At 35.2% G+C, this 25,115-nt stretch overlaps 1 protein-coding gene and 1 pseudogene across 1 annotated transcript in view; one reads left to right on the plus strand and one right to left on the minus strand.

Annotated features, from left to right (window-relative positions):
• The window catches only part of LOC117606021 (ras-like protein family member 10B), a 166,805-nt gene extending 161,007 nt beyond the window's left edge, over positions 1-5,798 (minus strand). Inside the window, exon 1 of the mRNA XM_034327980.2 lies at positions 5,334-5,798. Within this exon, the coding sequence (XP_034183871.1) occupies positions 5,334-5,388 (55 nt within the window). The 5' untranslated portion in view covers positions 5,389-5,798. The remainder of the gene's footprint in view (positions 1-5,333) is intronic.
• Positions 5,799-10,669: 4,871 nt separating this feature from the next.
• On the plus strand, positions 10,670-11,473 carry LOC143305647 (uncharacterized; annotated as a pseudogene).
• The last annotated feature ends 13,642 nt before the right edge of the window (positions 11,474-25,115 follow it).

Raw genomic sequence — 25,115 nt, forward strand, 5'->3', positions numbered from 1 at the left:
CAGCGCGCCGCCTAAAAGGGGGATTGCTGCACATTACGCGACTGAATTTTATTTGAGAAGGCAAAAGCCAACAAATTTTAAAAACAGTTGAAGCTCTTGCTAAAATGCAGTTTAATCGGGATGATATTCTGCAACGTACTCGAAGGCAGTACATACGAATTACGTTCAAGAATTGTGATTGCGACAGAAAAAATATCAGAAACAACATTAAAAAGTGTAGAAAAAGAGTTTGTAAGAAGACTGTAAAAGTGTATTTTCAACGACGGCAGACACGTTGAAGGATAAGGCGAATAAAAAACTATTTAATAAATAATTATTACTACAAATGCATCAAAAAAAGGTGAAAATTAATGTCCATTAATAATTGTCTCAACTAATTTTTAATTTTTTTTTCTACAGCATCAATATCCCCTCACAATATTTGGGTAAAATCTGATTCCGCCTAACACAAGAAAATAACACTCAAGTAACACTGAAACAACCCCCCTTTGAGGCGGCGCGTTGCAGCTGTTACGACCACCCGCCTAAACGTACGATAATCGAATTTTTCCCACGACCGGACAAACATCGTGTTACGACCACCCGCTTAAACGATCGATACTCGCACAATCGAACTCTTCACGACTGGACACCTAAACATCATGTTACGACCACCTACTTAAATATTCGATAAGACGCGTTCTCACGGACACCCCACCCTGTTCATCATCAACCTCACCGGACATAAGTAGTTAGTTAGTCGGAATCATACTGTAAAATAAAGTGCCAAACTTTTAAAAGTACTATTCATTTATTTCTTAAAATCCTGTGAACTTTCTACGTGATACAGCCAACGTTCCCCGTGCACACTGACGCAACTTCAATCGCAAAAATTTATGGTACTAACTAATGGAATGATGCGATGAAGCAGGTCGTTAAATTCGTCGCAACACCCACTACAATACTATAAATAGAAAAATATATGTAGGATGCCATTTAAAAAAATTGTTTTGGTTTCAAAATCTCCCCCACCACTTTACCTATCAAAACATCATTTGCGCCACATAACGTGTTTTGTAGAAACATTTTTTTAATAGCTTTAACCCTTTACGACGTATTTGACCATTCGCACTTAAACGTAACACCCTGTATAATTCAATGACAGTTGTTACTTTTAATATTAAATTTATGTGCAGTGAAACATAAAAAAATTTAAACAAATAGTCAAACCAATTCCTAATTTATTCCAGACGATAGAAAGGAGAACTATCGATAGATCGATAATTTTGCTCGCAAAACCAGATTTTCTACGATTAGTCGGGCTTTTATTTCTATCATTTGAGAAGCACGTCCTCGAAAAGTTTGATGGAAAAACTAAGAACCAAGGAAAATCCGTCCAGTTTCTTTTCCAGGGAATGCGACGGATTTTCGAGGAACTTTACAAATAAACTGTTTGAGGATTTGCCTGTTGGTAAAAGTAGCTTTTCGACTCTTCGAGGATGTTCTTTTTTATATGTTAACTCTGCGAGAACGAAGAAATCCAAAGAACATGTACCATCAAAGCTACTTATGTATATGTAAATATACAAGGTATCGCAGGCAACTGAACTAATCGTAAGCTAAAGCTTTAAAACGACAGAATATAGAGAAAAGTTTCATTAGGAAAAGTTAAATGGGCTTAAATAAAGTATGATCTGATGCATTCGCCAGTTTCGGAAGTGAATTTCGAGAACCCATGAGTTTTTGACAAGTACATATGTTGATACTTTTTTGTAGTAAATAACAATGTGCATTGATTTCCATTTACATAAAAGTAATTGACCTTGAAATCTTTAAAACGTCTCCACTTTTAGCGCCAACATGTAAATTTAGCAATTTTGAGATTATAGAATTTTAGAATTCTGAAATCTTGAAATTCTGAAATTTTTGAATGCTAACTAGAAAAAAGATTGCTTGGATAAGTGCAAAATTGCTATCCCCTCCACATGGGGTGATCCCCCTTGGCGAACCGAGACGCTCGCCAAGGAAGCCGTGTAATATGATCCGAACCGTAATATCGGTGTGACTAATACCAATTCAACGATAAAACTTTTTTATTTATGACTTTTTTTAATTAAATTTTTACTAACGCATTTGTGAGAGTTTTCTGATTAAAATCATACCAAACACGATATAGTTTGAATTATATTCATTTATTTATTTGTTCAGAATATGCTGCGGAACTATTGACTACAAATTAGGTGCTTTATGATGTTAGAAAAAGTCCGTGATTTCCACGAAACCGGACAGTTTCTTTGTATTGAAAATTATAGTAAGTTACAAACTAATAATAATTAATAATAATAGAATAATAATAGAATAAATAAACAATAATAATAGAATAAACAACATAATATCGACTCCTCGGCTGCATATAAATGATGTGTACAAACGCAGAATCGACATCTCGACTGAATACATATGTCGAAAGACTACACCAAGTGTTTACAATTTGTGAGCTGTTTTATTTATAGCGTTGCTTTACAATGAAACGTCGATGTGTTCCGCACAGGCTAAAGTAATTTTTTCACTGCTTGCTCCTTGTTTGGAGCCTGTATTTAAAGGGCTGAAAGCGCCTTTGGTGGGGTAGGAGCTACGTGTCCTTTGTAGGGAATAAGGGAGGTTTTTCGTGTCACGCACCGGAAATGGAAATAATGTGTTTTTGGAAAAAAGATTGGTATCTGTTTGAGAAATCTAATCGGAAAGGACCCGTTTGAGAAACTTCTCATAACTATGTGTCCTGTCCAAAAAGGACGTGATAAGCGTCAATGAATGAACAGGAAAAGGGGTGAATTTATGTATCCGGAGAGCGTTGCTGGACGAGATCAGGAATACGCAACAAATACAAACGATGTGTACATACGGACGCAGAATCGACACTGCGCGTGGATATGTATGTACACAGTGTCAGGACAAAATTCGATATCTCCACTGTGTATGTGCAAACTTTTAACATCAATTTTAGCAAGTAATTATAATTCAAATAATATCGTGTTTGGTATCATTTTAATCAGAAAAATTTCAACAATGCGTTAGTAAAAGTTTCATTAAAAAGAAGTCAAAAATAAGAAAGTTTTATAATTGAATTAGGATTAGTCACACCGATACGTTTCGGCTTTTTCCTTTGATCATTAGACCTCTCTCTCTCCTCCACTGTCTGTCCCTTTCTACGTTCACGCTTAGCTGCCGCTGCATGTAACCCGCGATTCAATACCTTCACTCTATGTATAAATGAAATGCTTGGGTCCCAATTTTTAACCGACTTCGAAAAGGAGGAAGTTACTCAATTCGATCAGTATGTATTTTTTTTTTTTGCACTTATGCAGGTTTTATGGTACACTTTTCTCGATTAAATTATATTTATTCTTCATCTATTTACAAAATTGTCAAAATCCTCAGTACGCAATGTATCATGTAAGACGTAGCGAAAAACATATGTAAAAAGTTGCCAAGTTTGAAGCGTAAACTTGAACTGTGATAATCATTATTAGTTTAATAAATGACATAATTGAAGCTATGAATTTCAAAACAGCACTAGCAATCAAACGTTACTTCGAAGTGAACAATTCTTTAATTTTCCATTAACCATTTTAATATTTCTTGCGAGGGTTGTATTGTTTACAGCGTAAACTTTGTACTTTAGAGATAAAATTTTTATGTTGTTTTACCTGTTAATATATAAAAAACAATTACACATATTAATAATGGAGTTTATAATTTCAATTTTTTAAACAAATACTATATTAAATCACTTAAGATCGTAATTACCCATATATTATAATTATAATTATGAAAAATAATATAATTATAGTTATATAGAATATATTCTACACTTTTTACCTATTTATAAAATTGTCAAAACAATTCACACACAATGTATTATACATCATTTGACAAGAAACCTTTAAGAAAAATTACAAATATCTAATGAAAAACGAACTTGTTTAGAACAACTCATACTATATACCACGTAACAAGAAACATTTGCGATGAACTATAAATAGTGAGCTAGTTTTTAAGGAATAACAAAATTTTTAAACTGACAATTATATGTCTGTTTAATTTTCCTTTATAGAATATTTTTTAACTCATAAAGTTTATTTATTGTTTATGTATGAATATTTTTTAAATAATTATGTTTTTATCCAGTAATCAATTGGATAAATAGAATAATTGGAGTATGTCAGACTCCCTTCACCGGTTAAGAGCTAATAAACTATGCATCAAATTATCTATGCGAAAATGACATTTGTTGAAACTACATATATCGAGTTTTTCGCTTATTTACAAAACTACTAGAATCATTTATATATAGTGTACCATGCAGCATGTACCATACAGCATACAGCATACAGTATGCACTATGCACTGTGAAGTCTGGATTATGTACTATGCACTATGCACTATGCACTATGCACTATGCACTATGCACCATGCATTATGTACGTACCATGCACTTCATACTACACACTATGCATTATGCCCATATACAGTACATTTGCTCTAGTGCTCTAGTATATTTGGCACGTCTGAACGTTGAAAATTGCCTATGTCTATTGCATGGTACCATATTCGAAAATATCTAAGTTTTTATTAAATTATTAGCACTTACTTGAATACTTTCAATAAATAAATGTATCACTTATTAAACGTGTTTACACGCCAATATCCAAACGTAAATGTCAGATCATACATTCAGAACAGTTATTTATCTATTCTTTATAATTCAATCTCATAACAATAACGTACCTAATTCAGTAATGCGTGAACTAATGCAAACACATCTGACATCACTGTAAACATTCGTTATTGTTCATAAAATCAGTTTTAATAAATACAAAAAAAAATTTTTTTAAGTGGAAATACAGTATCCCTTGTAGCCTATTATTAAAAATGTGTCATCGTTCGACGTCAATAGGTTGCACTTGTTTTAGCATGGAATCAATTAATTTTTTATCATTCTTCTGAAGGTCATTTAGTTAATATAAGCTGCAGTCAAGTTTTGGTATTTCCTCTGATTAAAATATTGATCGTTAAAAAAGTGCATTTTGCTAGAGAAGAACGCCTTTTATTCAGTTTTTTATCTGCCCTTAGGTGTTCACCTGTGATTACAATCCTTTCTTACTTTCTCGGTGGAATGTTCATATTTAAAACCAATTAATCACAGACATTAAAACATGGTCAATAATAAAACATTTTTTTGTAGCGAAAATGCAGAAGCGACCACATGGACAATCACTGTGTTCACATTAATTAGCAGGATAATGTACCATCGCGACACGTGTCAACCGTATTCCAATTTCAAAATTCGTTACCCAAAAGTCGTTTATTTCCATGCAACACTTCATTTTCTCTCCTCGTGTGATCCATCGATGAGGATAAACGATTTTCACGGTTCGAGGCATGAACACGAACTGTCGCACCTGCGAGTAAGCCGTACTCCAGCGACCTTCGCGGTCGAAGCTCGCAGCCCGACTGACACCGGTGCTCTGGAGCACGAGCAACCCCAAGGAAGGAACGTTCAACGACACTGATTGACGTGCATTCTACGCAGCTTCCGGCATCTTTTACTTCTTTCTAAATTTCCCATTACTTTTGCATTTTATTTTTGTAATAAGAATCGAAAAGTTGGATCTAGCGAGCTAAGAATTAGAAATTTTTTATTACTTGCGTTTCTTATTTGCACGACACAAATGGAAAAGTTGAACCTATCAATCCAAGAATAAATTTGCAACACAGTTGTCGAGCCAAGAATAGATTCGTAACACTCTTGCGTTCTGATATTAGAAATCTTCCATTATTTGGGTTTCTTATCTTCGTGATAGAAATAGAAAAATTCAATCTACCGAGCCAAGAATAAATGTCTGTTCGAATATTAGAAATTTCCATTGTTTGTGTTTCTTACTTTCATAGTAGGAATGAAATATTTGGATCCATCAAGCCAAGAATAGATTTGCAACATATATACCTGTGTTTTATTTATCATGATAGAAATGGAAAAATTGGATTTATCCAGCCAAGAGTAGATTTGTGTTCTGATATTAGAAATCTTCCATTATTCGTATTTCTTTTTCTCATGGCAAGAATAGAAAAGTTGAATCTAATGAATCAAGAATAGATTTGCAATACATATGTGCGCTATAACAATTCCATTATAATTGTATACAAAATTTAAAATACAGTGTGATTCTCTCCCTACGCAAGACAAAAGGCGTGCCGCACAATCGAACCCTGCTGTTTTTGCGGGTAAAGAGACCCTGGGGCCTGGGACCTAGGGTGGCCCTTAGTTATAGAGCTCCAAATTTTTTTTCGACTTTTTCATGGTCGCACCCCCTAAAATTCTGACACTTGATAAAAAAATGATAATTGCAAAGTTTCAACATGATTGGATAACAGGAACCCGTGCCGCAATCGAGTTGAAGTTTTAAAATTTGTACGATTTCAGGTTAACACCTGATATGTCTGGGGCTCTTTATTTTGAAAGTATCAGTGACTATTTTGTAATGAAAATATAGTTTTTTACACGTGTAATACTAGCATGTGTATTCAGCTTTTAACAATATACACAAAATTATTAAATTTTAGCGTTTAACTTGACATGTAACGTTGCGTTTGAGCCACCGGACAATGTGACTGGGAGCTGTATACAATTTGTTCAACGGTTGGTAAATTTTCTAATAATCTTGATTGTATTAGCACTTTTAAATGAATCTTTTTTAAATAGTTATAAACAAAGGATTCTTTATTGAAATTTAAGTTATATGTGATATATTGAATAAATTAACCGATTATTAAATTGTACGTAGTTTTTAATATACATTCTGTGTTAATGTAGATTTGCTTATATCAGGATAAAGTTTTTTGTAATCCTCAATTATTTGTCAAATGTATTGTGTTTCGTCCTCATTTTTGGTCAGCAGATTATTATATTTAGATATAAGTTTAACACCACGTTCAGCGGTATCGTTTACCACTTTTAAATGTGTTGCAATTTGTAAACCTCTTTGATATGAAATATCATTCTTCCACAATGAAGGGGCTTTTTCTAAAAAATCTGTAGGTATATTGTACCTATTAAACCATTTTTTAGATTCAGTAGAAATGAAGCTATCAATATTCATATCTACATAATTTTGTACGTTTTCCGGAAGTATTAAAAGTCTCTTTATTGAACTTTCGATTTTGAACAACTGTATTATTTCATCAAAAAAGGATAATGCCACGTTCTGTGGTGCAAGGTACCATAAATGGCCGCAAAATTTGCGTATTGCTATTCTACTAATATTATTATCAACTGTAGATTACGAGTATAAATTTTGTAGGAATTTGAGATCTTGCAATGGTGCTTTTACAGGAATTGGTGCATTAAACCAGGCTTGAATGTATAAATTAGCTAAAAAAATACATATATTACTAATCCCTACTATTTCGTTACTGCCCAATGAAAATTTTATATATCTATCATGTAGAGTTTCTACTATACATTTTTTTAATATCGTAATATATTGTTTAATTTGGTTTATTTTATATAAGAACTCTAAGGGCTAGATGAATAGGAGATTGGTTTTCGTATTTGAGGTAACCACTTCCGCAACTACGCAATAAGACTCATTAACTTTAGCGGTAAGATTCAGTAATTTTTAGTATATTTTTGAAAATCATACACAAACGATAAAATTATACATGTAACAAATTATATTTATAGTACAAAATATTTGCCACTATTTATAAAACAAAATGATACGAATACATTCGATGTCAACGTGAAATCGTATAAATTTTAAAACTTCAACTCGATTGCGGTACTGGTTCCTGTTGTTCAATCATGCTAAAACTTTGCAATTATCACTTTTTCATCAAGTGCCACAATTTTAGGGGGTGCGACCAAAAAAAATTCGAAGTCGAAAAATAAGGGCCACCTAATAAGGTATACTGTAATTCACGAGAGACCACACTTAACTCGCGCAGGTCACTAGGTCTAGGGACATTTTTAATAACGTGTGTGATTCCCCTCTACAGCTTGCTTCTTACTTTGCGATCATATAAATGGTGGATAGAAATATATAACGTACGATAACTGATAACCGATGATGATATGGTAAAGATACAATGAAATTCCTATTATTTTTCAAAGAAAAAATTAGATGATCGCAAAGTAAGAAGCAAGCTGTAGAGGGGAATCACACACGTTATTAAAAATGTCCCTAGACCTAGTGAGCTGCGCGAGTTAAGTATGGTCTCCCGTGACCTGCAGTATAGCTAATCCGCAATGTGTATGTTGATTCCCGTTGAATATTGTTTACTTGAAATTATCAAATGGGTCATTTGTCATAGGTTGCCGGCGCCTGCACTAGAATCTTCCTAGTAGAAGAAAAGTTTTCAATTTTGCGCCGTCTCCGAAAACTTTGAAATGTATTTGGTATCCTATTTAACGATTAAGTAGATATTATTAATAGCCATGAAATATTGGCATAAATGAAATAGAAATTATTTTACACTTTTTAGTACATTTCGAAGTCGGAATTTTTTTTGTTATTGACTTTTTTTTACTGAAACTTTTACTAATGCATTGTTGAAATTTTTCTGATTAAAATGATACCAAACGCGATATAGTTTCAATTATAATTACTTGCTAAAATTGATGTTAAATGATTGATGCCGAAAAACAAGAGAGATCGAAATCAAAACCAGTCGCGGTGTCGGTTCTGGTTTCAAAGGTTTCATTTATCCAGGCAAGGTGTCGATTCTGGGCATTTAATGTTTCATTTATCCAAGCGAGGTGTCGATTCTGAGTCCGTACACATCTTTTGTATTCAGCCGACATGTCGATTCTGAGTCCGTACACATCATTTATATTCGGTCGTGGTGTCAATTCTATGTTGTTTATTCTATTACTATTGTTTATAAATATAATTCAAACTATATCGTGTTTGGTGTCATTTTAATCAGAAAAATATCACAAATGCGTTAGTAAAAGTTTCATTAAGAAAAAGTTAAAAATAAAAAAGTTTTATCGTTCAATTAGTATTAGTCACACCGATATTACGGTCGGATCATATTACACGGTTTCCTCGTCGAGCGGCTCGGTTCGCCTAGGGGGATCCCCCCAAGTGGAGGGGATAGCGATGTTGCACTTATCGAAGCATTCTTTCGTTGCATTTATCCAGGTTTTACTGTAGATCTAACGGGTAAATGTTTTAAAACAAATGACGGTTACGAAACCATACTTAGTCAGTAGAACAAATAGCAGGCACTGGATTCTTAAAGGCGTGGGCGGGGCCTGCCTCATAAAATATAACCTAACCTATCCTAACCTTACCTAATTATTCGGTAATTATTGAGATTAGGTTACACCTCACCGATTTTGATGAAATTTAAATATGTTGTAAAACTCTACATTTTGAACAACTTTTTCCTATACATATAACCGCCACTCGGCCTTAGTTTTCGAGATATTTTCGAAAAACTGTCGAAACTAACACATTGAATTCTGGCCATCCGTGTGCGTCCGTGACAACGTACGCATTAGTATGGGATCGCCGCTTTTCTACTGTTTTTGCAGGCAGCAGCACGGCGATCGATGGCCGTGATTTTTCTGATTTTTAATCAGAAAAATCTTCTCCACATGATAGTGAAATTTTTATTAACAAAAAGTACAAAATAAAAAACTTTATTCTGTGCATTAGTATGGTCACATCGACACGGGACATTTAAATGAAGGCAATAAATCCCGGTTTGAGTCCCTCTTTCGTCTCTAGCTACTGACTCTTTCTAATTAGTGTTTACTGACTAGGCAATCTTTGAAAAATGATTCTCCTATTCCATAACAGTTGCGGAGTGGACCGGTAATAGTTATGTACATTTATCGAGTTTTCACTGTATATGGTGCAAGTTTTATAATTCATTTTTCTGGCATACCATTTCAAGTATTCTATCTGTAATTTAATTGATGAAAAAAACATGATTATAAATATGAATAAAAAAGTTTGATGGTTGCACACATTAGTACATGTATTGTTTCATTCTCGAATCTCTTTCTCTCTCGAGCGCCCTATTCTTTTCTATGTCTGGCAGGAATCAAAATCGGCTCGAGCCTGTTGCAATTGTAACAGATGTGGCAACAGCGTGACAGAAGTCTTAATACGTTGCGGCAACTATGCCATACTTCTGACTATATTCGCGTAGCTGTTTGTAGTGTCAAATTAGAATTTACATTTATCGACTGATTTCTGTTTTTATCGACCCCGATGATAACGTGGTCAAATATACCATCAATGCCTCTGACGGAAAATCAGTGAACTATTCTTCCGTCTATTTGACGTCTGATGCGTGCAAATCGTAAATTTCGTTTTACGTCTTCCAGAAGTGATAAATTGTGAAAAATCGAATTTCAGTGACATTGTGCTAGTTCAAGGAAGGGTGGTCTGATGTGCTATGGGTGAAGAAACCATTAAATCGTCCAATATTTGCTAAAATGCAGCCGAACGCAGCATTCGGCAGCCATGTTGTTTGCTTACAACAGCGTCTGTCTCAATCTTACAGTGTCGAAAATATCATTTTTCTCAACGTATGGTGTTTATTAGCGTTCAAACGGACCAGACCACCCTGTGCTGAAGTCTACCCGTGGGTGCTGTACCCGCGAAAATTTCATTTGTGCAATTATCGAGACGAAAAACGAAATCTACGAAATCGAGTGTCTCTCTCACGCATGGCGTATACGTGCATGCTTTCCGTTGATTGTGTGAGTGCACGCATACAGGTCATGGCACAAGGAGTCTGTGCCCTTAACCTTTCTGATCGGAATGCAATGTTCGTCGTTGGAGCCGTAACTCAGGCGTTGGGTACACCAGTAGCAGATATCTCTTTAACACGTAGTACAATACGTCGTACAAGAAACGAGATTCGTAAAAACCTAGTAGAAAAGGACCAAGCCTCATTCATTTCACTTCTGTTACACTGGGATGGCAAATTATTACCCAATATTATTGGTGGAGTACAAAAAGTGAATAGAGTTGCGATTCTCATAAGTGGAGGTGGATTAGAGAAACTGCTAGCAGTTCCAAAGATCACAAAATGTACGGGCGAAGAAGAAGCCAACGCTTGCTTGCAAGTGGTTGCTAAAGAATCAAATTCGCGGACTATGTTTTGATACCACAGCTTCTAACACAGGCTTAAACTTAGGTGCATGCACTTTAATTGAACCATAGGCTCTTGATAAAGAGCTCATATGGATTGCTTGTCGTCATCACATTTTTGAGATCATGCTTTCTAATGTTTTTAAAGAAGTGTTTGGATCAAGCGAAGGGCCAGATGTTCAACTATTTAAACGTTTTCAGAAACAGTGGTCGAAAATAAATAAGAAAAATTTTATAGTAGAAGAAGACTCGTTATTTACTTTACTTGAACTTCGTCAAGAAATGCATAATTACTATGCCGATGCTATATAAAGTCAACAGCCTAGAGACGATTACCTCGAACTGTTAACCCTATGTCAAAACTTTTTAGGATGTCCAAATAAAACTGAGGTTAAGTTTCGTGCCCCAGGTGCCTTACACCAAGCTCATTGGACGGCAAAGGCAATTTATTGCTTAAAAATATATATGTTTCAAAATCAGTTCGTCCTTACTGCAGCAGAGAAAAAAGGCGTCACTGAAGTAAGTTTATTTGTAAGTCTCATATATGGCCGCTATTGGAACGAAGCCTCCATAGCCACAAGAGCCCCTCTGAATGACGCTAAGCTTCTTGAACTAATCAAAAACTATCCTAATGGAAGGATTGGTATAACGGCATCAAAGGCATTTCGTCGTCATCTTTGGTATTTTTCTGAATATCTGATTGGGCTAGCTTTTTTCGATCCGAGGGTAACAGTTGAGTCTAAAAGAGAAATGGTTAAAAATCTTCTGCTACCACCAAAAGCAAAGGCGTTAAAAAGACTTGACGGTAAAAGATTTAATCATCAGAATCCACTTGAATCCTTTCTTACTCAACGCACAACAATTCTCCTTGACTTATTAGTTAATGAAGGACGAGAAAAGGCTTCATCATTCATTGTAAAGGATCGCACAGAATGGATAGAGGATGAAGTTTATATCGAAATGGAAGAAACAGTTCGCCAATTAAAAGTCGTAAACGACTGTGCAGAGCGCGGGATTGCGTTAATCCAAAAATTTAACTCTAGCATTACAAAAAATGAACAACAGAAACAATATCTACTTCATTTCGTCAATCTACATAGAAAAAAATTTCCCACTGCTTCTAAGATCAACGTCATGAAGATGACTCTGAGCGAGGAAAACCTTCAATACACTTATCTTAAAACATTTGTATTAACAGATTTGACTTTTTGTATCTTTTTTGATAAATAACTCTTGCAATAATTAGATTTGTCTTATTTTAACCTTTACCCGTAAAAACGATCAATCCTAGCGATCTCTAGGTATTGTCCGATTAGGCTCAAATTTTGCACAGGTATTAGTTCTCATGTTTTGAATAAAAGCAATCTTGTGGAGAACCTAAATTTTATACTTGAAAAAATGAACCACCCTAATGTATACTGATTTTCGATCGACGCGATATGTGTATAGAAACAGTAGAGAATCGGCGACTGCATGCTGACCCATTCACCGCTAGAGACACGTAGGCATATGTAGAATTCAATGTAGTAGTAACAATAGTTTTTCACGAATTTTTTGGAAATTAAAGCTTTTCGTTAATTATGCATAATGAAAACGTTGTTCAGAATCACGTCCCCGACAACATATTAAAGGGTCTTTGAAATCATCCTATGTTGAGATTAGAAATTTCCTGTTTGTTGCAATAACAATGAAAAAATTAAAAATGTTTGTTAACGGGACCAATCGGAAGACATACCCTACAAGATGCAAAAGGTTTCGTTCCGATTGGTCCATCCATCTCGGAGTAATCTGTGAACAAACACAGAAAAAGGAAACATATATGTAGGAAGCAGGCAGAAAAAGAGGACACGAATTCGTTAAACCCAACGATTCGAAACGGCTGATCGGTGTCCGTGACCTCTTTCCCGCCCGTGCGAATGATTGTGTGCGTGCGTATGTGAGCAACAACGTTATGATCGCAGAAGGGTACAGTAAAAGCTGGATATGCCCCTAAGCGAACCGAGACGCTCGATGAGAAAGCCGTGTAATACGATCCGAACCGTTATATCGGTGTGACTAATACTAATTCAACAATAAAACTTTTTTATTTTCCCCGTGCACACTGACGCAACTTCAATCGCAAAAATTTCTGGTTCTAACTAATGGAATGATGCGGTGCAGCAGATCGTTGAATTTGTCTCAACACCCATTACAATATTATAAATAGAAACATATAGGGTGCCAATAAAAAAAATTATTTTGGTTTCAAAATCTCCCCCACCAATTCATCTATCGAAACATCATTTGCACCACATAACGTGCCCTTTAAATCAAACATGTTTTGTAGAAACATTTTTTTGATAGCTTTAATCTTTTACGAGATATTTGACCAGTCGCACTTAAACGTAACATCCCGTATGTATTCAGTAATATTTTTTGCTCCCTTAAAATAGTAAACGATAATTCAACGTTACGTCGCTTTAAACAACAGACCATTTCCCATTTTCATGACGAGTTTTAGAACTTTTCAATAGTTTTTAAGCTTTTTTGTTTTGTAACTTTTTGAAATTGTTTAAACAATTTTTTGTTTCAACATAAATAAACACTATACGTTAAGACGAACAACTTTCCTCTATGAAGTTTTTGGATATCTTCAACGGTTTCGGAGAAAAAGAATTTTTATCCCCTTAGACCGAATATGGGCAGCAAACAAAAATTGCGTTTTAATCAGGGGGACACTATCTACGTTTCCACAAAGTTTCATAATTTTTTGAATTTTTGGGTTCGGGATCATTTCTTGTGAGAAATATGAATAATAAACATATATCAATTGAAATTTTCTCGCGTAAACGTTTACACCCACGTGATAGGGCCAGACTGTTATACAGGGTGTCTTGTTTAAGTGAGTAGAGCAGGATATCTTCGAAGGAGCTGTAGTTATTAATGACAATAAGTTCCTCGATGAGTCAAAAAATGTTCATACAAAAGTTGTTTGGTAGGACGGGCTGCATCATGTAGTAATAATTGTTTTTTTTGTGGGTAGAGTAGTAAAGGAGATTTGAATGTCAATCTAATTTTCTTAAAGGAAATGCTATACTTTTTTCTTCATAAAGTAACAGCAGGCACTGAAACAAATCCAAAAAGGTGCTGTACGATAGTTTTCTGAGTTCTATAAAGGTAAATCGTTCGCTTATGTTTACGTTCTGCATCAGGCGGCGTGCGGCGGCCGACAGCTAGCAACTGCTGCTGTCGAGTAACCCTTAAAGATAATCATCTTTAGGGACTTTCCTTGTTTTCCCGAATTCAGAGAAAGGACCTATATAATTTCAACAACCCCTGTCACATAACTCTCAGTCCCAGAATTCGGGACTAGTTTATCAGGATTCGATCGCTATCGATCCTACCCTAAAATGCGAAAACCTTGTAACCACAACATTTACGACTTCCTTTGAGACTCTAGCCACCGGACCCGTACGTGACTCCGGCTCGCGCTTTTCCCGCCTAAAAAATGTCCTTTCTTGGAAAAACCTCCCTACCACTCGACCACCACACCCCAATGCCAAGTATAAAGGAAAGCTCTCTGGAAGACAAAAGTTAGTCTTAGTTGAACGTTAAGAGTACGAGAAACGCTGTATAGTCAAGAATAAACTCTCAACCAAGTAACCCAGTCTTGTTATTTGCGATCCGACGACACTGCTGAGTAGCGTTGAATACGTCGGTATTAAATTACTGCGATAAGACCCAATACTGTAAACAAAGTTCGAATTTATTTACCACATGCTTTTTTCATTAGTTCTTTCATGGTTGACAAATTAATTTGAGACGTGCATTCAGTGAGCGAAGAAGTCAAAGCATCAGACATTTTACTTCATAGTTATTATTATTTTGTTTAATTACACGGTCTGTCCAGACCCCTGGTGCAACAGAGCTTTTAAATTCTTTTTTTTGTAACGCCATCTCGTAATGAACAAATGTATTATAAAGTTTCACATTTCAACAATGACCACATACAACCTCAAAGTACTAGCACCTCTACGTCATTTGTTTTTGAGGTTTCACGTGACAATGCTTTCTTAGCGCTCGTCGAAAACACAATATGGAGCAAAGAGCCAATATTAAATTTTGCTTTAAGTTAGGCAAAACAGCAAGCGAAATGTATGAAATGATGAAACGCGTGTACGGTAGAGATTGCATGGATCGTTTCAACGTTTTTAGATGGTATGCTCGATTTCGTGACGGCAGAGAAAATATCGCAGACGTTCCTCGTGCACCGCTGTCAAAAACGAGTCGTGCCCCTGAAAACGTGCAAAAGGTGGTTGAAATCCTTCAATCGGATCGCTGTGTGTCTGCCAGACTCATCGAGGAACTTATTGTCATTCCAAAAAGCACAGTGCATCAAATTCCGAGAGAAGATTTGGGAAAATGGAAGGTCTGTACACGCTTTGTGCCGCACACTCTGACAGAGGATCAAAAAAATGCCAGAGTAAAACACTGCAAGGTCATGCTAAAAGCAGCCACAATGGATCCGAATTTTATTAAAAGCATCGTAACTGGTGATGAAACGCGGTGTTTCCAATATGAGCCACTCACAAAGCGACAGAATGCGGAATGGCAGAATTTAGAAAAAACTAAATCGAAGAAAGTGCGCATGTAGAAAAGCCGAATCAAGACATTGCTCACCGTTTTCTTTGATTCACAGGGAATTATCCACGTCATACCTGAAGTCATACCTGAAGGTCAAACGGTAAACGCTGAATATTATGTCGCTGTTCTAAATCAATTATGGAGCAGGATACTTCGAGTTCGGCCTCAATACCGAGAGTCTTGGTCCCTTCTGCACGATAATGCACCAGCGCACAAATCCAAGATTGTACGCGATTTTTTAGCCAGAAAAGGTATCACAGTGCTCGAACACCCTCCATATTCGCCAGATTTGGCTCCGTGTGATTTTTGACTATTCCCACAATTAAAATTGGCAATGAAAGGAAACCGTTACGACACTATTCAGGACATACAAAGAGCTTCAACTGCGGTTTTACAGGTGGTTCCGAAAGAAGAATATAATGACTGCGCCCAAAAATTTTTAAACCGCTTCCAGCGTTGTATTGATTCAGAAGCAGTATATTCTGAATTGAAAAATATAAAAACACCAAATAATTGTATTCTCACTTTGTTTCGGTACTAGTCGCACCAGACCTTGGACAGACTATGTATTGTACTGTTCCGTTTAGTTCTTTTAGTGTACTACTTCATTTCGGTTCTTTTAGTGTGACTGTTTTGTTTAATCTTTTCAGTGTGTTGTGTGACTATTTAATACATTCAAATGTCTCTAACTGTTAAACAGAGGGTAGAATTAGTTCCTCTACGGGGTGATGGATACCAATCATACAAACAAATCAGTAATGAATTTCATAAACGGCATTCGGATACACCAAAGCTGTCAGCATCAGTCATCCGAAAAATTGTTGAATTATTTAAGAACACTGGAAGTGTTGTACAAAAAAAGCACCGACGTTCTTTGTGGACTGAAGACGACGAAGTTAACGTTCTGGCCGCTTTCAACTTCAACATGTATCTTCGAACATCCATTCGTAGCGTTTCAGACAATTGTGGACCCTCAAGAACGACTGTTCATAAAATTTTTAAGAAGCATAACTTGAAAGCTTACAAGGCAACGGACGTGCAACAAATTTTTCCTTGCGATATTGGACCACGAATAGAATTTTCGATAAAATTGCATATGATCGAAATTTTATTCGGAAATTTATGATAACGGATGAAAGCATTTTTTATACGAACAGTGTAATTTGCCATCAGAATTCAAGGATGTGGTCAGCAAATAATCTGCATTGGATTACAATGCAACATTCAATATCGGAAATCTGTTATAGTATGGTGCGGTATCCATAATCGCAAATTGGACCCTACTTTTTTGAAGGGAACGTAAATGCAGCTTCGTATTTAAGATTTCTCGAAACAGAATTATCTGATAATTTGGATGAAATGCCAATAGTACAAAGACAAAATCTTTGGTTTCAACAAGATGGAGCTCCTCCCCATTATGCTATAGCAGTTTGTAACTGGTTAAATACTAACTTCGAAAATAAATGGATTAGACGTGGCGGACCAATTGCATGGCCTCCAAGATCGCCAGATCTTTCTCCGTGTGATTTTTTTCAGTGGGGCTATTTAAAACAAATAGTCTTTCAGACACCGGTAGAAAACATAAATGATTTACGAACAAGAATTACGACCGCATGCAGATCAATATCAGAGGAAATGTTAAAAAATGTTGGGAAACAATTTTTAAAAAGATTACAAATGTGTATTTCCAATAATGGTGAACATGTAGAAGGATAAAAAATTATTTAACTAGTAAGTGAAAATTGCAATTGATACTTTATGGCTTTAGTAATAATCCGCAATCTCTGTTTATAATACAGTAAAAGCTAGATATATGCAACAAACATTGGGACCCAGACGTTGCATATATCCAGTCGAGGTGCCTAATCTCGGGTTACACGCGACGAGCAACCAAACGTGAACGTAGAAAAGGACAGACAGTGGTGGAAAGAGAGAGGTCCGATGATCAAAGGAAACTTTTTTATTTTTGACTTTTTTTTACTGAAACTTTTACTAACGCATTGATGAAATTTTTCGGATTAAAATGATACCAAACACGACATAGTTTGAATTATAATTACTTGCTAAAATTGATGTTAAAAGTTGGCGAAAAGCAAAGGATTGGAAACGAAAACCGGTTGTGGTGTCGGCTCGGGCTTCAAACGTTGCATATATCCAGCCGAGGTGTCGATTCTGCGTCCGTACAAATCGTTTGTACCGTGCCGCGATACCTATTCTACGTTCGTACACAACATGCGACGTGTTGCATGTTGCATGTTGCGTGTTTGATGTATCTTTGGTGTACGGCCTGCCTTATACATATGTACAGTTTTATTATTATTTTAATAAATAAATATAATTCAAATCATATCGTGTTTGGTACCATTTTAATCAGAAAAATCTCACAAATGCATTAGTAAATGTTTCATTAAGAAAAAGTTAAAAATAAAAAAGTGTTATCGTTCAATTAGTATTAGTCACACCGATATTACGGTCGGATCATATTACACGGTTTCCTCGCCGAGCGGCTCGGTTCGGCTTAGGGGGATCCCCCCAAGTGGAGGGGATAGCGATGTTACATATATCCAGCCAAACTTTTGTTGCATATATCCAGCTTTTACTGTAGTCATGTCTTGTCGATAACACGGTACAACACGATTTTTTATCTGTAATATCCATTACGTGATTCTTATAGGCTTTTGTTCACTGATTACGAATCTGCAAACCGTTTTGCTCCTATACGTACAGTTTTTGAGAAACAGGCATTTTTGTGAAAATGTGTGGTTGTGGGAAAAGATGCAGTATTACATGAAAACTAAAAATGCAAGAAAGTTCAGGTTTATGTCAAAAGTTAGAGGAGACTTTTCTCTATACGTCTGTATAAATAATTATATTTTTTGATGATTTTTAATATTTGTAAGTGCTTGTCAAAGTTTGAAAAAGAGGTGCCATAGTTAGTTTGTACGCGCTATTTTTGTATTTTTATGAAAAATCTTTTATCTAGCAGGAATTTACTATACAGGATTGCATTCTATAAACATTTCTGATGAAAAAACCATTCACAGAAAGTATTGGTATGGTTTGGTGTTGGAACAAATAAAGAAAATATCCATCGACAACGTAACTACACGTAATCCGTATACCCACGGTATCCTTTAATAACTATTTGCTCCTTAACAGTAAAATTTCTCCGACGTGGAGATGAGTGATATATCATTCATTGTATAGCAATATTATATACACTCATAGTAAGCAAAAATCTATTAAAGTGGTACAAATATCCATTACGCGTAGTTACGGCACTGACGCGGCGAGGTAGGCATACAATGGCCGCCTGGCGGCAATGCGTCGTAGTCACGTTGTCGATGGATATTTTCTTTATTTGTTCCAACACCAAACCATACCGATAGTTTCTGTGAATGGTTTTTTCATCAGAAATGTTTATAGAATGCAATCCTGTATAGTAAATTCCTGCTAGATAAAAGATTTTTCATAAAAATACAAAAATAGCGCGTACAAACTACCTACGGCACCTCTTTTTCAAACTTTGACAAGTACTTACAAATATTAAAAATCATCAAAAAATATAATTGTTCATACAGACGTATAGAGAAAAGTCTCCTCTATCTTTTGACATAAACCTGAACTGCCTCGCATTTTTCGTTTTCATTTTCATGAAAATGCCTGTTTCTCAAAAACTGTACGTATAGGAGCAAAACGGTTTGCAGATTCGTAATCAGTGAACAAAAGCCTATAAGAATCACGTAATGGATATTGCAGATCACAGAAAAAGTTCAAATTTGTTGGACTGTGTAATAGATCGACATTAGACAGCGTGCACGCTCGCGAGAAAAGTAGGGATGATCGCGCCAGAAAGAAGAGTAGGGATGCTTGCGAGGCACGTTACTAGGAGGGTAAAGTCCGGGAATTTCTGCGAACAAAAATCAATGTATAAAAAATTGCTTTGTCAGCAAAATTTGAGTATAAATAGAGGTGTTCTATGCGGAGCACAGTTAGTTCGATTCGGACCTCACTCGAATACGGCTACAGTAATGCTCGGCTAAATTTCACTACGTTCAGGAGTCAGCAATGAAATTAACGCGAGCAGGGTAGCGTTTTTATTCCGAGGATTGACTCGAGCTGGACTTGACTGACAAGGGAACATCGGGGACTGATACACTCCGATTTTGATGAAACTTTGCATAAATATTTATTAGACCTGTTTATGAAGATAACTGTAATTCGTTGGTGCCCGTTTTTTACTTTGAGGGAGATATCAACCCTTTTATCCGAACCGCCCTTTCTATATACGTGCTTATAAATCGTAAACAACAAAAGATATAAAAAAATAGTTCAAATAAAAGTTATACCGTTTCTTGAGGTCTATAAAGCTGCGTGTAAGTTTTTCTTTTAAATCATCCTTTTTGCAAAATTGAATTCCCCCTCCCCCTCCGTTTGGAAAAACTTTACGCAGCTTTATAGACCTCAAGAAACGGTATAACTTTTATTTCAATTATTTTTTTATATCTTTTGTTGTTTACAATTTATAAGCACGTATATAGAAAGGGCGGTTCGGATAAAAGGGTTGATATCTCCCTCAAAGTGAAAAACGGGTACCAACGAATTACAGTTATCTTCATAAACAGGTCTAATAAATATTTATGCAAAGTTTCATCAAAATCGGAGTGTATCAGTCTCCGATGTTCCCTTGTGAGTAAGAGAATAGATACGATAGGAGGAAGCGAGATAGACGTGTTACGTCTAGCAGCGACGGTCGAGGCACGGCACTTCAAAGAGATGCCGCGAGTGAAAAAAGTGAACATGCAATAACGAGAATTTCACTATCAGTAATTTTCAACTTATTTTTATGAAAATTATACCATTGAATTATTGAGATCCTTCTGATTGAAATGAGTCCAAACGCGACGTAAATCGGATTGTATTTACGTTATCTAATAATTTCATAAGAAATCACGTAGATTTAATCATAATGTAAATCATAATGGATCATGTACAGTAAATATGGTTCAAATTATATCGTGTTTAGACTCATTTTAATCGGAAGAATGTCAACTATCCATCGGTGCTACAATTATAAACGTAAGACGAAAATGACTGAAAATAAAATTTTCTTTACTGTAACCGTACATATCCCTTTCGGTTACATACATAAGATCTGAGTCACACGTTGCCAGAAGTCCCTACTCTTATCCTTGTCAGAGTGGGGAATTAGCGACAACCTCGTTAGGCGCGTGCGTGTTATCCCCACTAGAACGCAGGTAATTTGGGGACCGGCGTGTCGATCGATCAGCGATCACTCTGATTTCTACGGTCGATTAGGCGACACGCGTTTAGAAGCACGTAAAATATAATTGTTTTAAAAATGTAAATACATGAACAATAAATAAACTGTATAAGTAACAAATATCCTGTAAAATGTATTATTAAACAGACACTTGATTGCCGTTTGTTTAAACATTTTGTTGTTCCTCAGAAACGACCTCATCAAATCAACTTAATCCTTTCGATGTTTATGTTGAGTGTACTCGTCATTAAAAGTTGGCAATGTTTTGTTTAACGACAAGCATATTCATGGAGAAAAAACTTTGCTGTGCTAGTAAAGTTTAGGTAAAATCAGAAATAAACACATTTAAAAATAATAATGAATTGAACATTATTAAAGAAAACGCAACAGTCAAGAAATAATGAGAAAGAATTTTGTTAGGTATTAGACTAGAATATTCGACAAGAGGATAAGACCTCAATTCAAGTTTGCCTTCAAAACAGTATACATTTTTCAAATCAATAGATCTTTACCTGTAGCAGCAATAAGACCCAAGGAATCGTTACATTCTATCGAGTAATTTAGTTTGAGTAGTCACATCTGGTTGCCAGAACCCTTAATCTTAAGCCTCGTACTGACCTATGCATTTGTGCGCCGAAAACGTTCTTTCGGGCAAAAATGCTGAAGTGAGTACGGCCCGTTAATGTGTTCGCGAAGGCCCAGAGCACGAAGGAACGCTTTTTGACCGCTGTAGCCTCGTACTCACTACATACAACGAAAGGGGCCCTTTAGATGTGCCCCCCCCCATTACTGTTCTCTGCTCTCAAGAAGTCTTGCGGGGGGGCACGAGAGAAGATTTTATTAGGACACGCGACACCATGTCCAATAATACTGGGACTTCTTCTAAGCGGAAGACAGTAGTTGCGTATAAACGTTTACGCCGGAAAATTTGAATTAATATTTATAATACTTTGTTATTCATGGTTTATAATTATATACTAAATTTTATAATATATAATAATTAAAAATTATATTGTTTTTTCTCTTGATATTAATATCGTTAAAATTAGGATTATGAGAAAAAATATAGATGAATTAATAAATTGGTTTTCAGTGAGCAACTAATACATAGTACTGTAAGGTTCATCAACACGGTTTTAATTATTAAGACCTGAAATAATTAATTTTTAAAATGTTAATTTCATGTGTTTTATTCGCTACTTTAAATTATTAATAATAATATAAATAATATTAATATAACACATTCCGCAAAACAATTAAGGGATCATCTCTACGAACCCAAAAAATAGGACGAAATTCAAATGGTTATAACTCCGACAAAAATGGTCGAATCGATTTGATAAAAAACTGTGAAATCTATATTTTTAGATACTCTTTTAAGATTCTAGCTATGTTGCTTTTTAAGAAAGTTATAGTGATATAAGTAGCATGTAGGAAATTTTAAAAAATTTGATTCAACTTTGTAATCTGCACGGAGTGAACTTTGTTGTTGCATGGAGTGAACAAAATTTTTTTTAACAAGTTATACCTATACTAGTCGAAAGCGATTACCTTTCTCTATAAAATCAGTATCTGTTGATGCACGATTTTTTTGGCCAAGTTATTCAACTTTAAAGTAAAAGTCATCCTTTTGACTTTAACTGCTCTTAGAAAGCGAAGAAATTATCGCAGAGCATTCAATGAAGAAGAAATAGAAAGTTCAGACTTTTCTCTTCAAGATGCATCTCTTAGGTTTTCAATTTGATAAACATTTTAATGTACCAGCTCTTTTTAGCGATATGTTTCAAAGTCGTATAATTTTCATTGTATCTTTAACTCGCTGTATCTCGACAAAGGATAGTCATAGTATCATGATTTTAGGGTTCATTTTAAAGCGGAGAATTTGCCGATTCGATTGAGCCCCAAGCGAATGCGCTGTGACAAGGTTAGGGTGAGACCGAGGCTATAGCCCTCCTTAAATCTCATCTTTATCCAGCGCTGATTGTTTTCTTTTAATTATTGTAGTATATCTAATTTGTAGTGCCAGTCATTTGTAACCTCCATGTTGTTCAATATATTAATAAGTGTCCTGTAGGTAAAATGTTAGAAATCGTAAACTCGGTACGTATTATATTTTTACTAGAACCCTACAGGTACCTATTTGTATGAATACATAGAATTAACTAACGCAACTAGGAGGGGTCAGAACAGTCAATTTCCCTTCCCTTCTCCGATTAAGAAATTAAAAACCATTTTCCAAAATTTCAGAAAACGTTGTTGGGAGTAAATAAAAATGAAGAAAATTAGATGTAATCTCATATTATCATAATACTAATAAGGTGCGAACAACATTTTTTCAGCCCCCTTCCTATTAAACAATTATGGTTAAAGTGAAATTACTAAATTCGTACAAAGAGGGCCACTGTTTTATAGAGCCAAAATGGATAATTATACAATTATGAGATTAATAATAGTAACTTTGGAAGGCAGAGACAGTATCAACGATCGGAACTCGCGGAACCTAATAAAGAAGTTGCCAAACTCTTGGGATAGGAACAACCTCAGAGTCGTGGAATCCAATTGACTTCCAACTCGAACCGTCTGATTGAAACTCAACGCTCATGAGACCTAACTGGATCGATTTTCAACTTATGAGATTTCTAGGATAAGGACAACATAAAGACATAGGACACAATATAACAGATACTGGACTCCACGTATTTGATAGACAAGCCTCCATCGCAGAGTTTCCTAATTCCCAAGGCATTTAGAAAAGTTTTAGAAGTTTCTGATACTTTTGCAACTCCATGTGGTCCCAAATGTTCAAAATCACTTTTCGATTTATCATAAATATGACTTATGAAGACATTGAACAGGATCTACTAATTTTGTATTCAAAATATTCCCATTCGAACGACAGTGTCATAATTAACCCAATAATTCCTAGAGAATAAAATTATATTATTTTCAAGATAGTGATTTCTGTTATGGACAAAAATATATACAAACAGGTAGTAGTTGTAATTAATTTACCTATAATATTATAATTATATTATAAGTATATACTTCAAGCAAACAGGTAGTAAGTACCTAAAAGGAATAAAACAATTTGTGACTATGAAAGGCACTATAAAATGTGAAAATTCGTAATAGAAGATGTTAAAGGTTTCAAATAGATATAAATTAATGTCTTTTTATATAATATTAGATCATAAAACGGTGGAACGAGGTATTAATAAATTTAAATGACATTTATAGTAAAATAAAATTATAATTAGTTTGAACAATTGAGGATTAGTAACTTTTTCGTTACTGGAAGGACCTATATGTCCCGTAAAACTAAAGTCAAAGAAGTTAAATAAATATCGAATAAAAGTTTCATGATTTATTACATGGTTTTTATTACTGATGGATCATTATTATTATTATTATTATTATTATTATTGGTTTTTCTTATATTAGAAGTTGCCAACAACGAAAAATATAGAAATATATGTAATCTTGAGCGTTTATTTATATACAGGGTGGCCGCCGAGGTATCCGAGATACTTCGTATATGAATTCTATGACCAATTTTAAGCAAAAATGATTCTGTTCAATTTTCCCGAATTCCCAACGGTTCTTGAAATATCAGGGTTTCAAGTTGCCAGATCGTATGGGTAGTTGCTAAAGAGTAAATTACATTGTTGCGACTTGGCAAGGTAATTTAATCTTCAGCAACTTGGCTGGGATTAGAAAAAAATTCACGATTGTCATTTTCGTTAATTGTCATCTGATGAGGTGGAAAACAATATGGAGCATTACAACTGGGAACGAGAGCTTCGACGGAGGATTGAGTTATGCATTGCACATGGCGGTGGTCACATTGAGCATATTTAATAATTACACTGTCATTATGCTTTTATTCAAATAAATCACATTTTTTTCTAAGCCCTCTAGTCGCAACAATGCAATTTACTCTTTAGCAACTACCCATACGACTTGGCTACTTCAAACCCCGATATTTCAAGAACCGTTGGGAATTTGAGAAAAGTGAATAGGATCATTTTTGCTTAAAATTAGTCATAGAATTCATA

This window comes from Osmia lignaria, chromosome 2, assembly GCF_051020975.1.
Source record: "Osmia lignaria lignaria isolate PbOS001 chromosome 2, iyOsmLign1, whole genome shotgun sequence".
Taxonomy (NCBI): domain Eukaryota; kingdom Metazoa; phylum Arthropoda; class Insecta; order Hymenoptera; family Megachilidae; genus Osmia; species Osmia lignaria.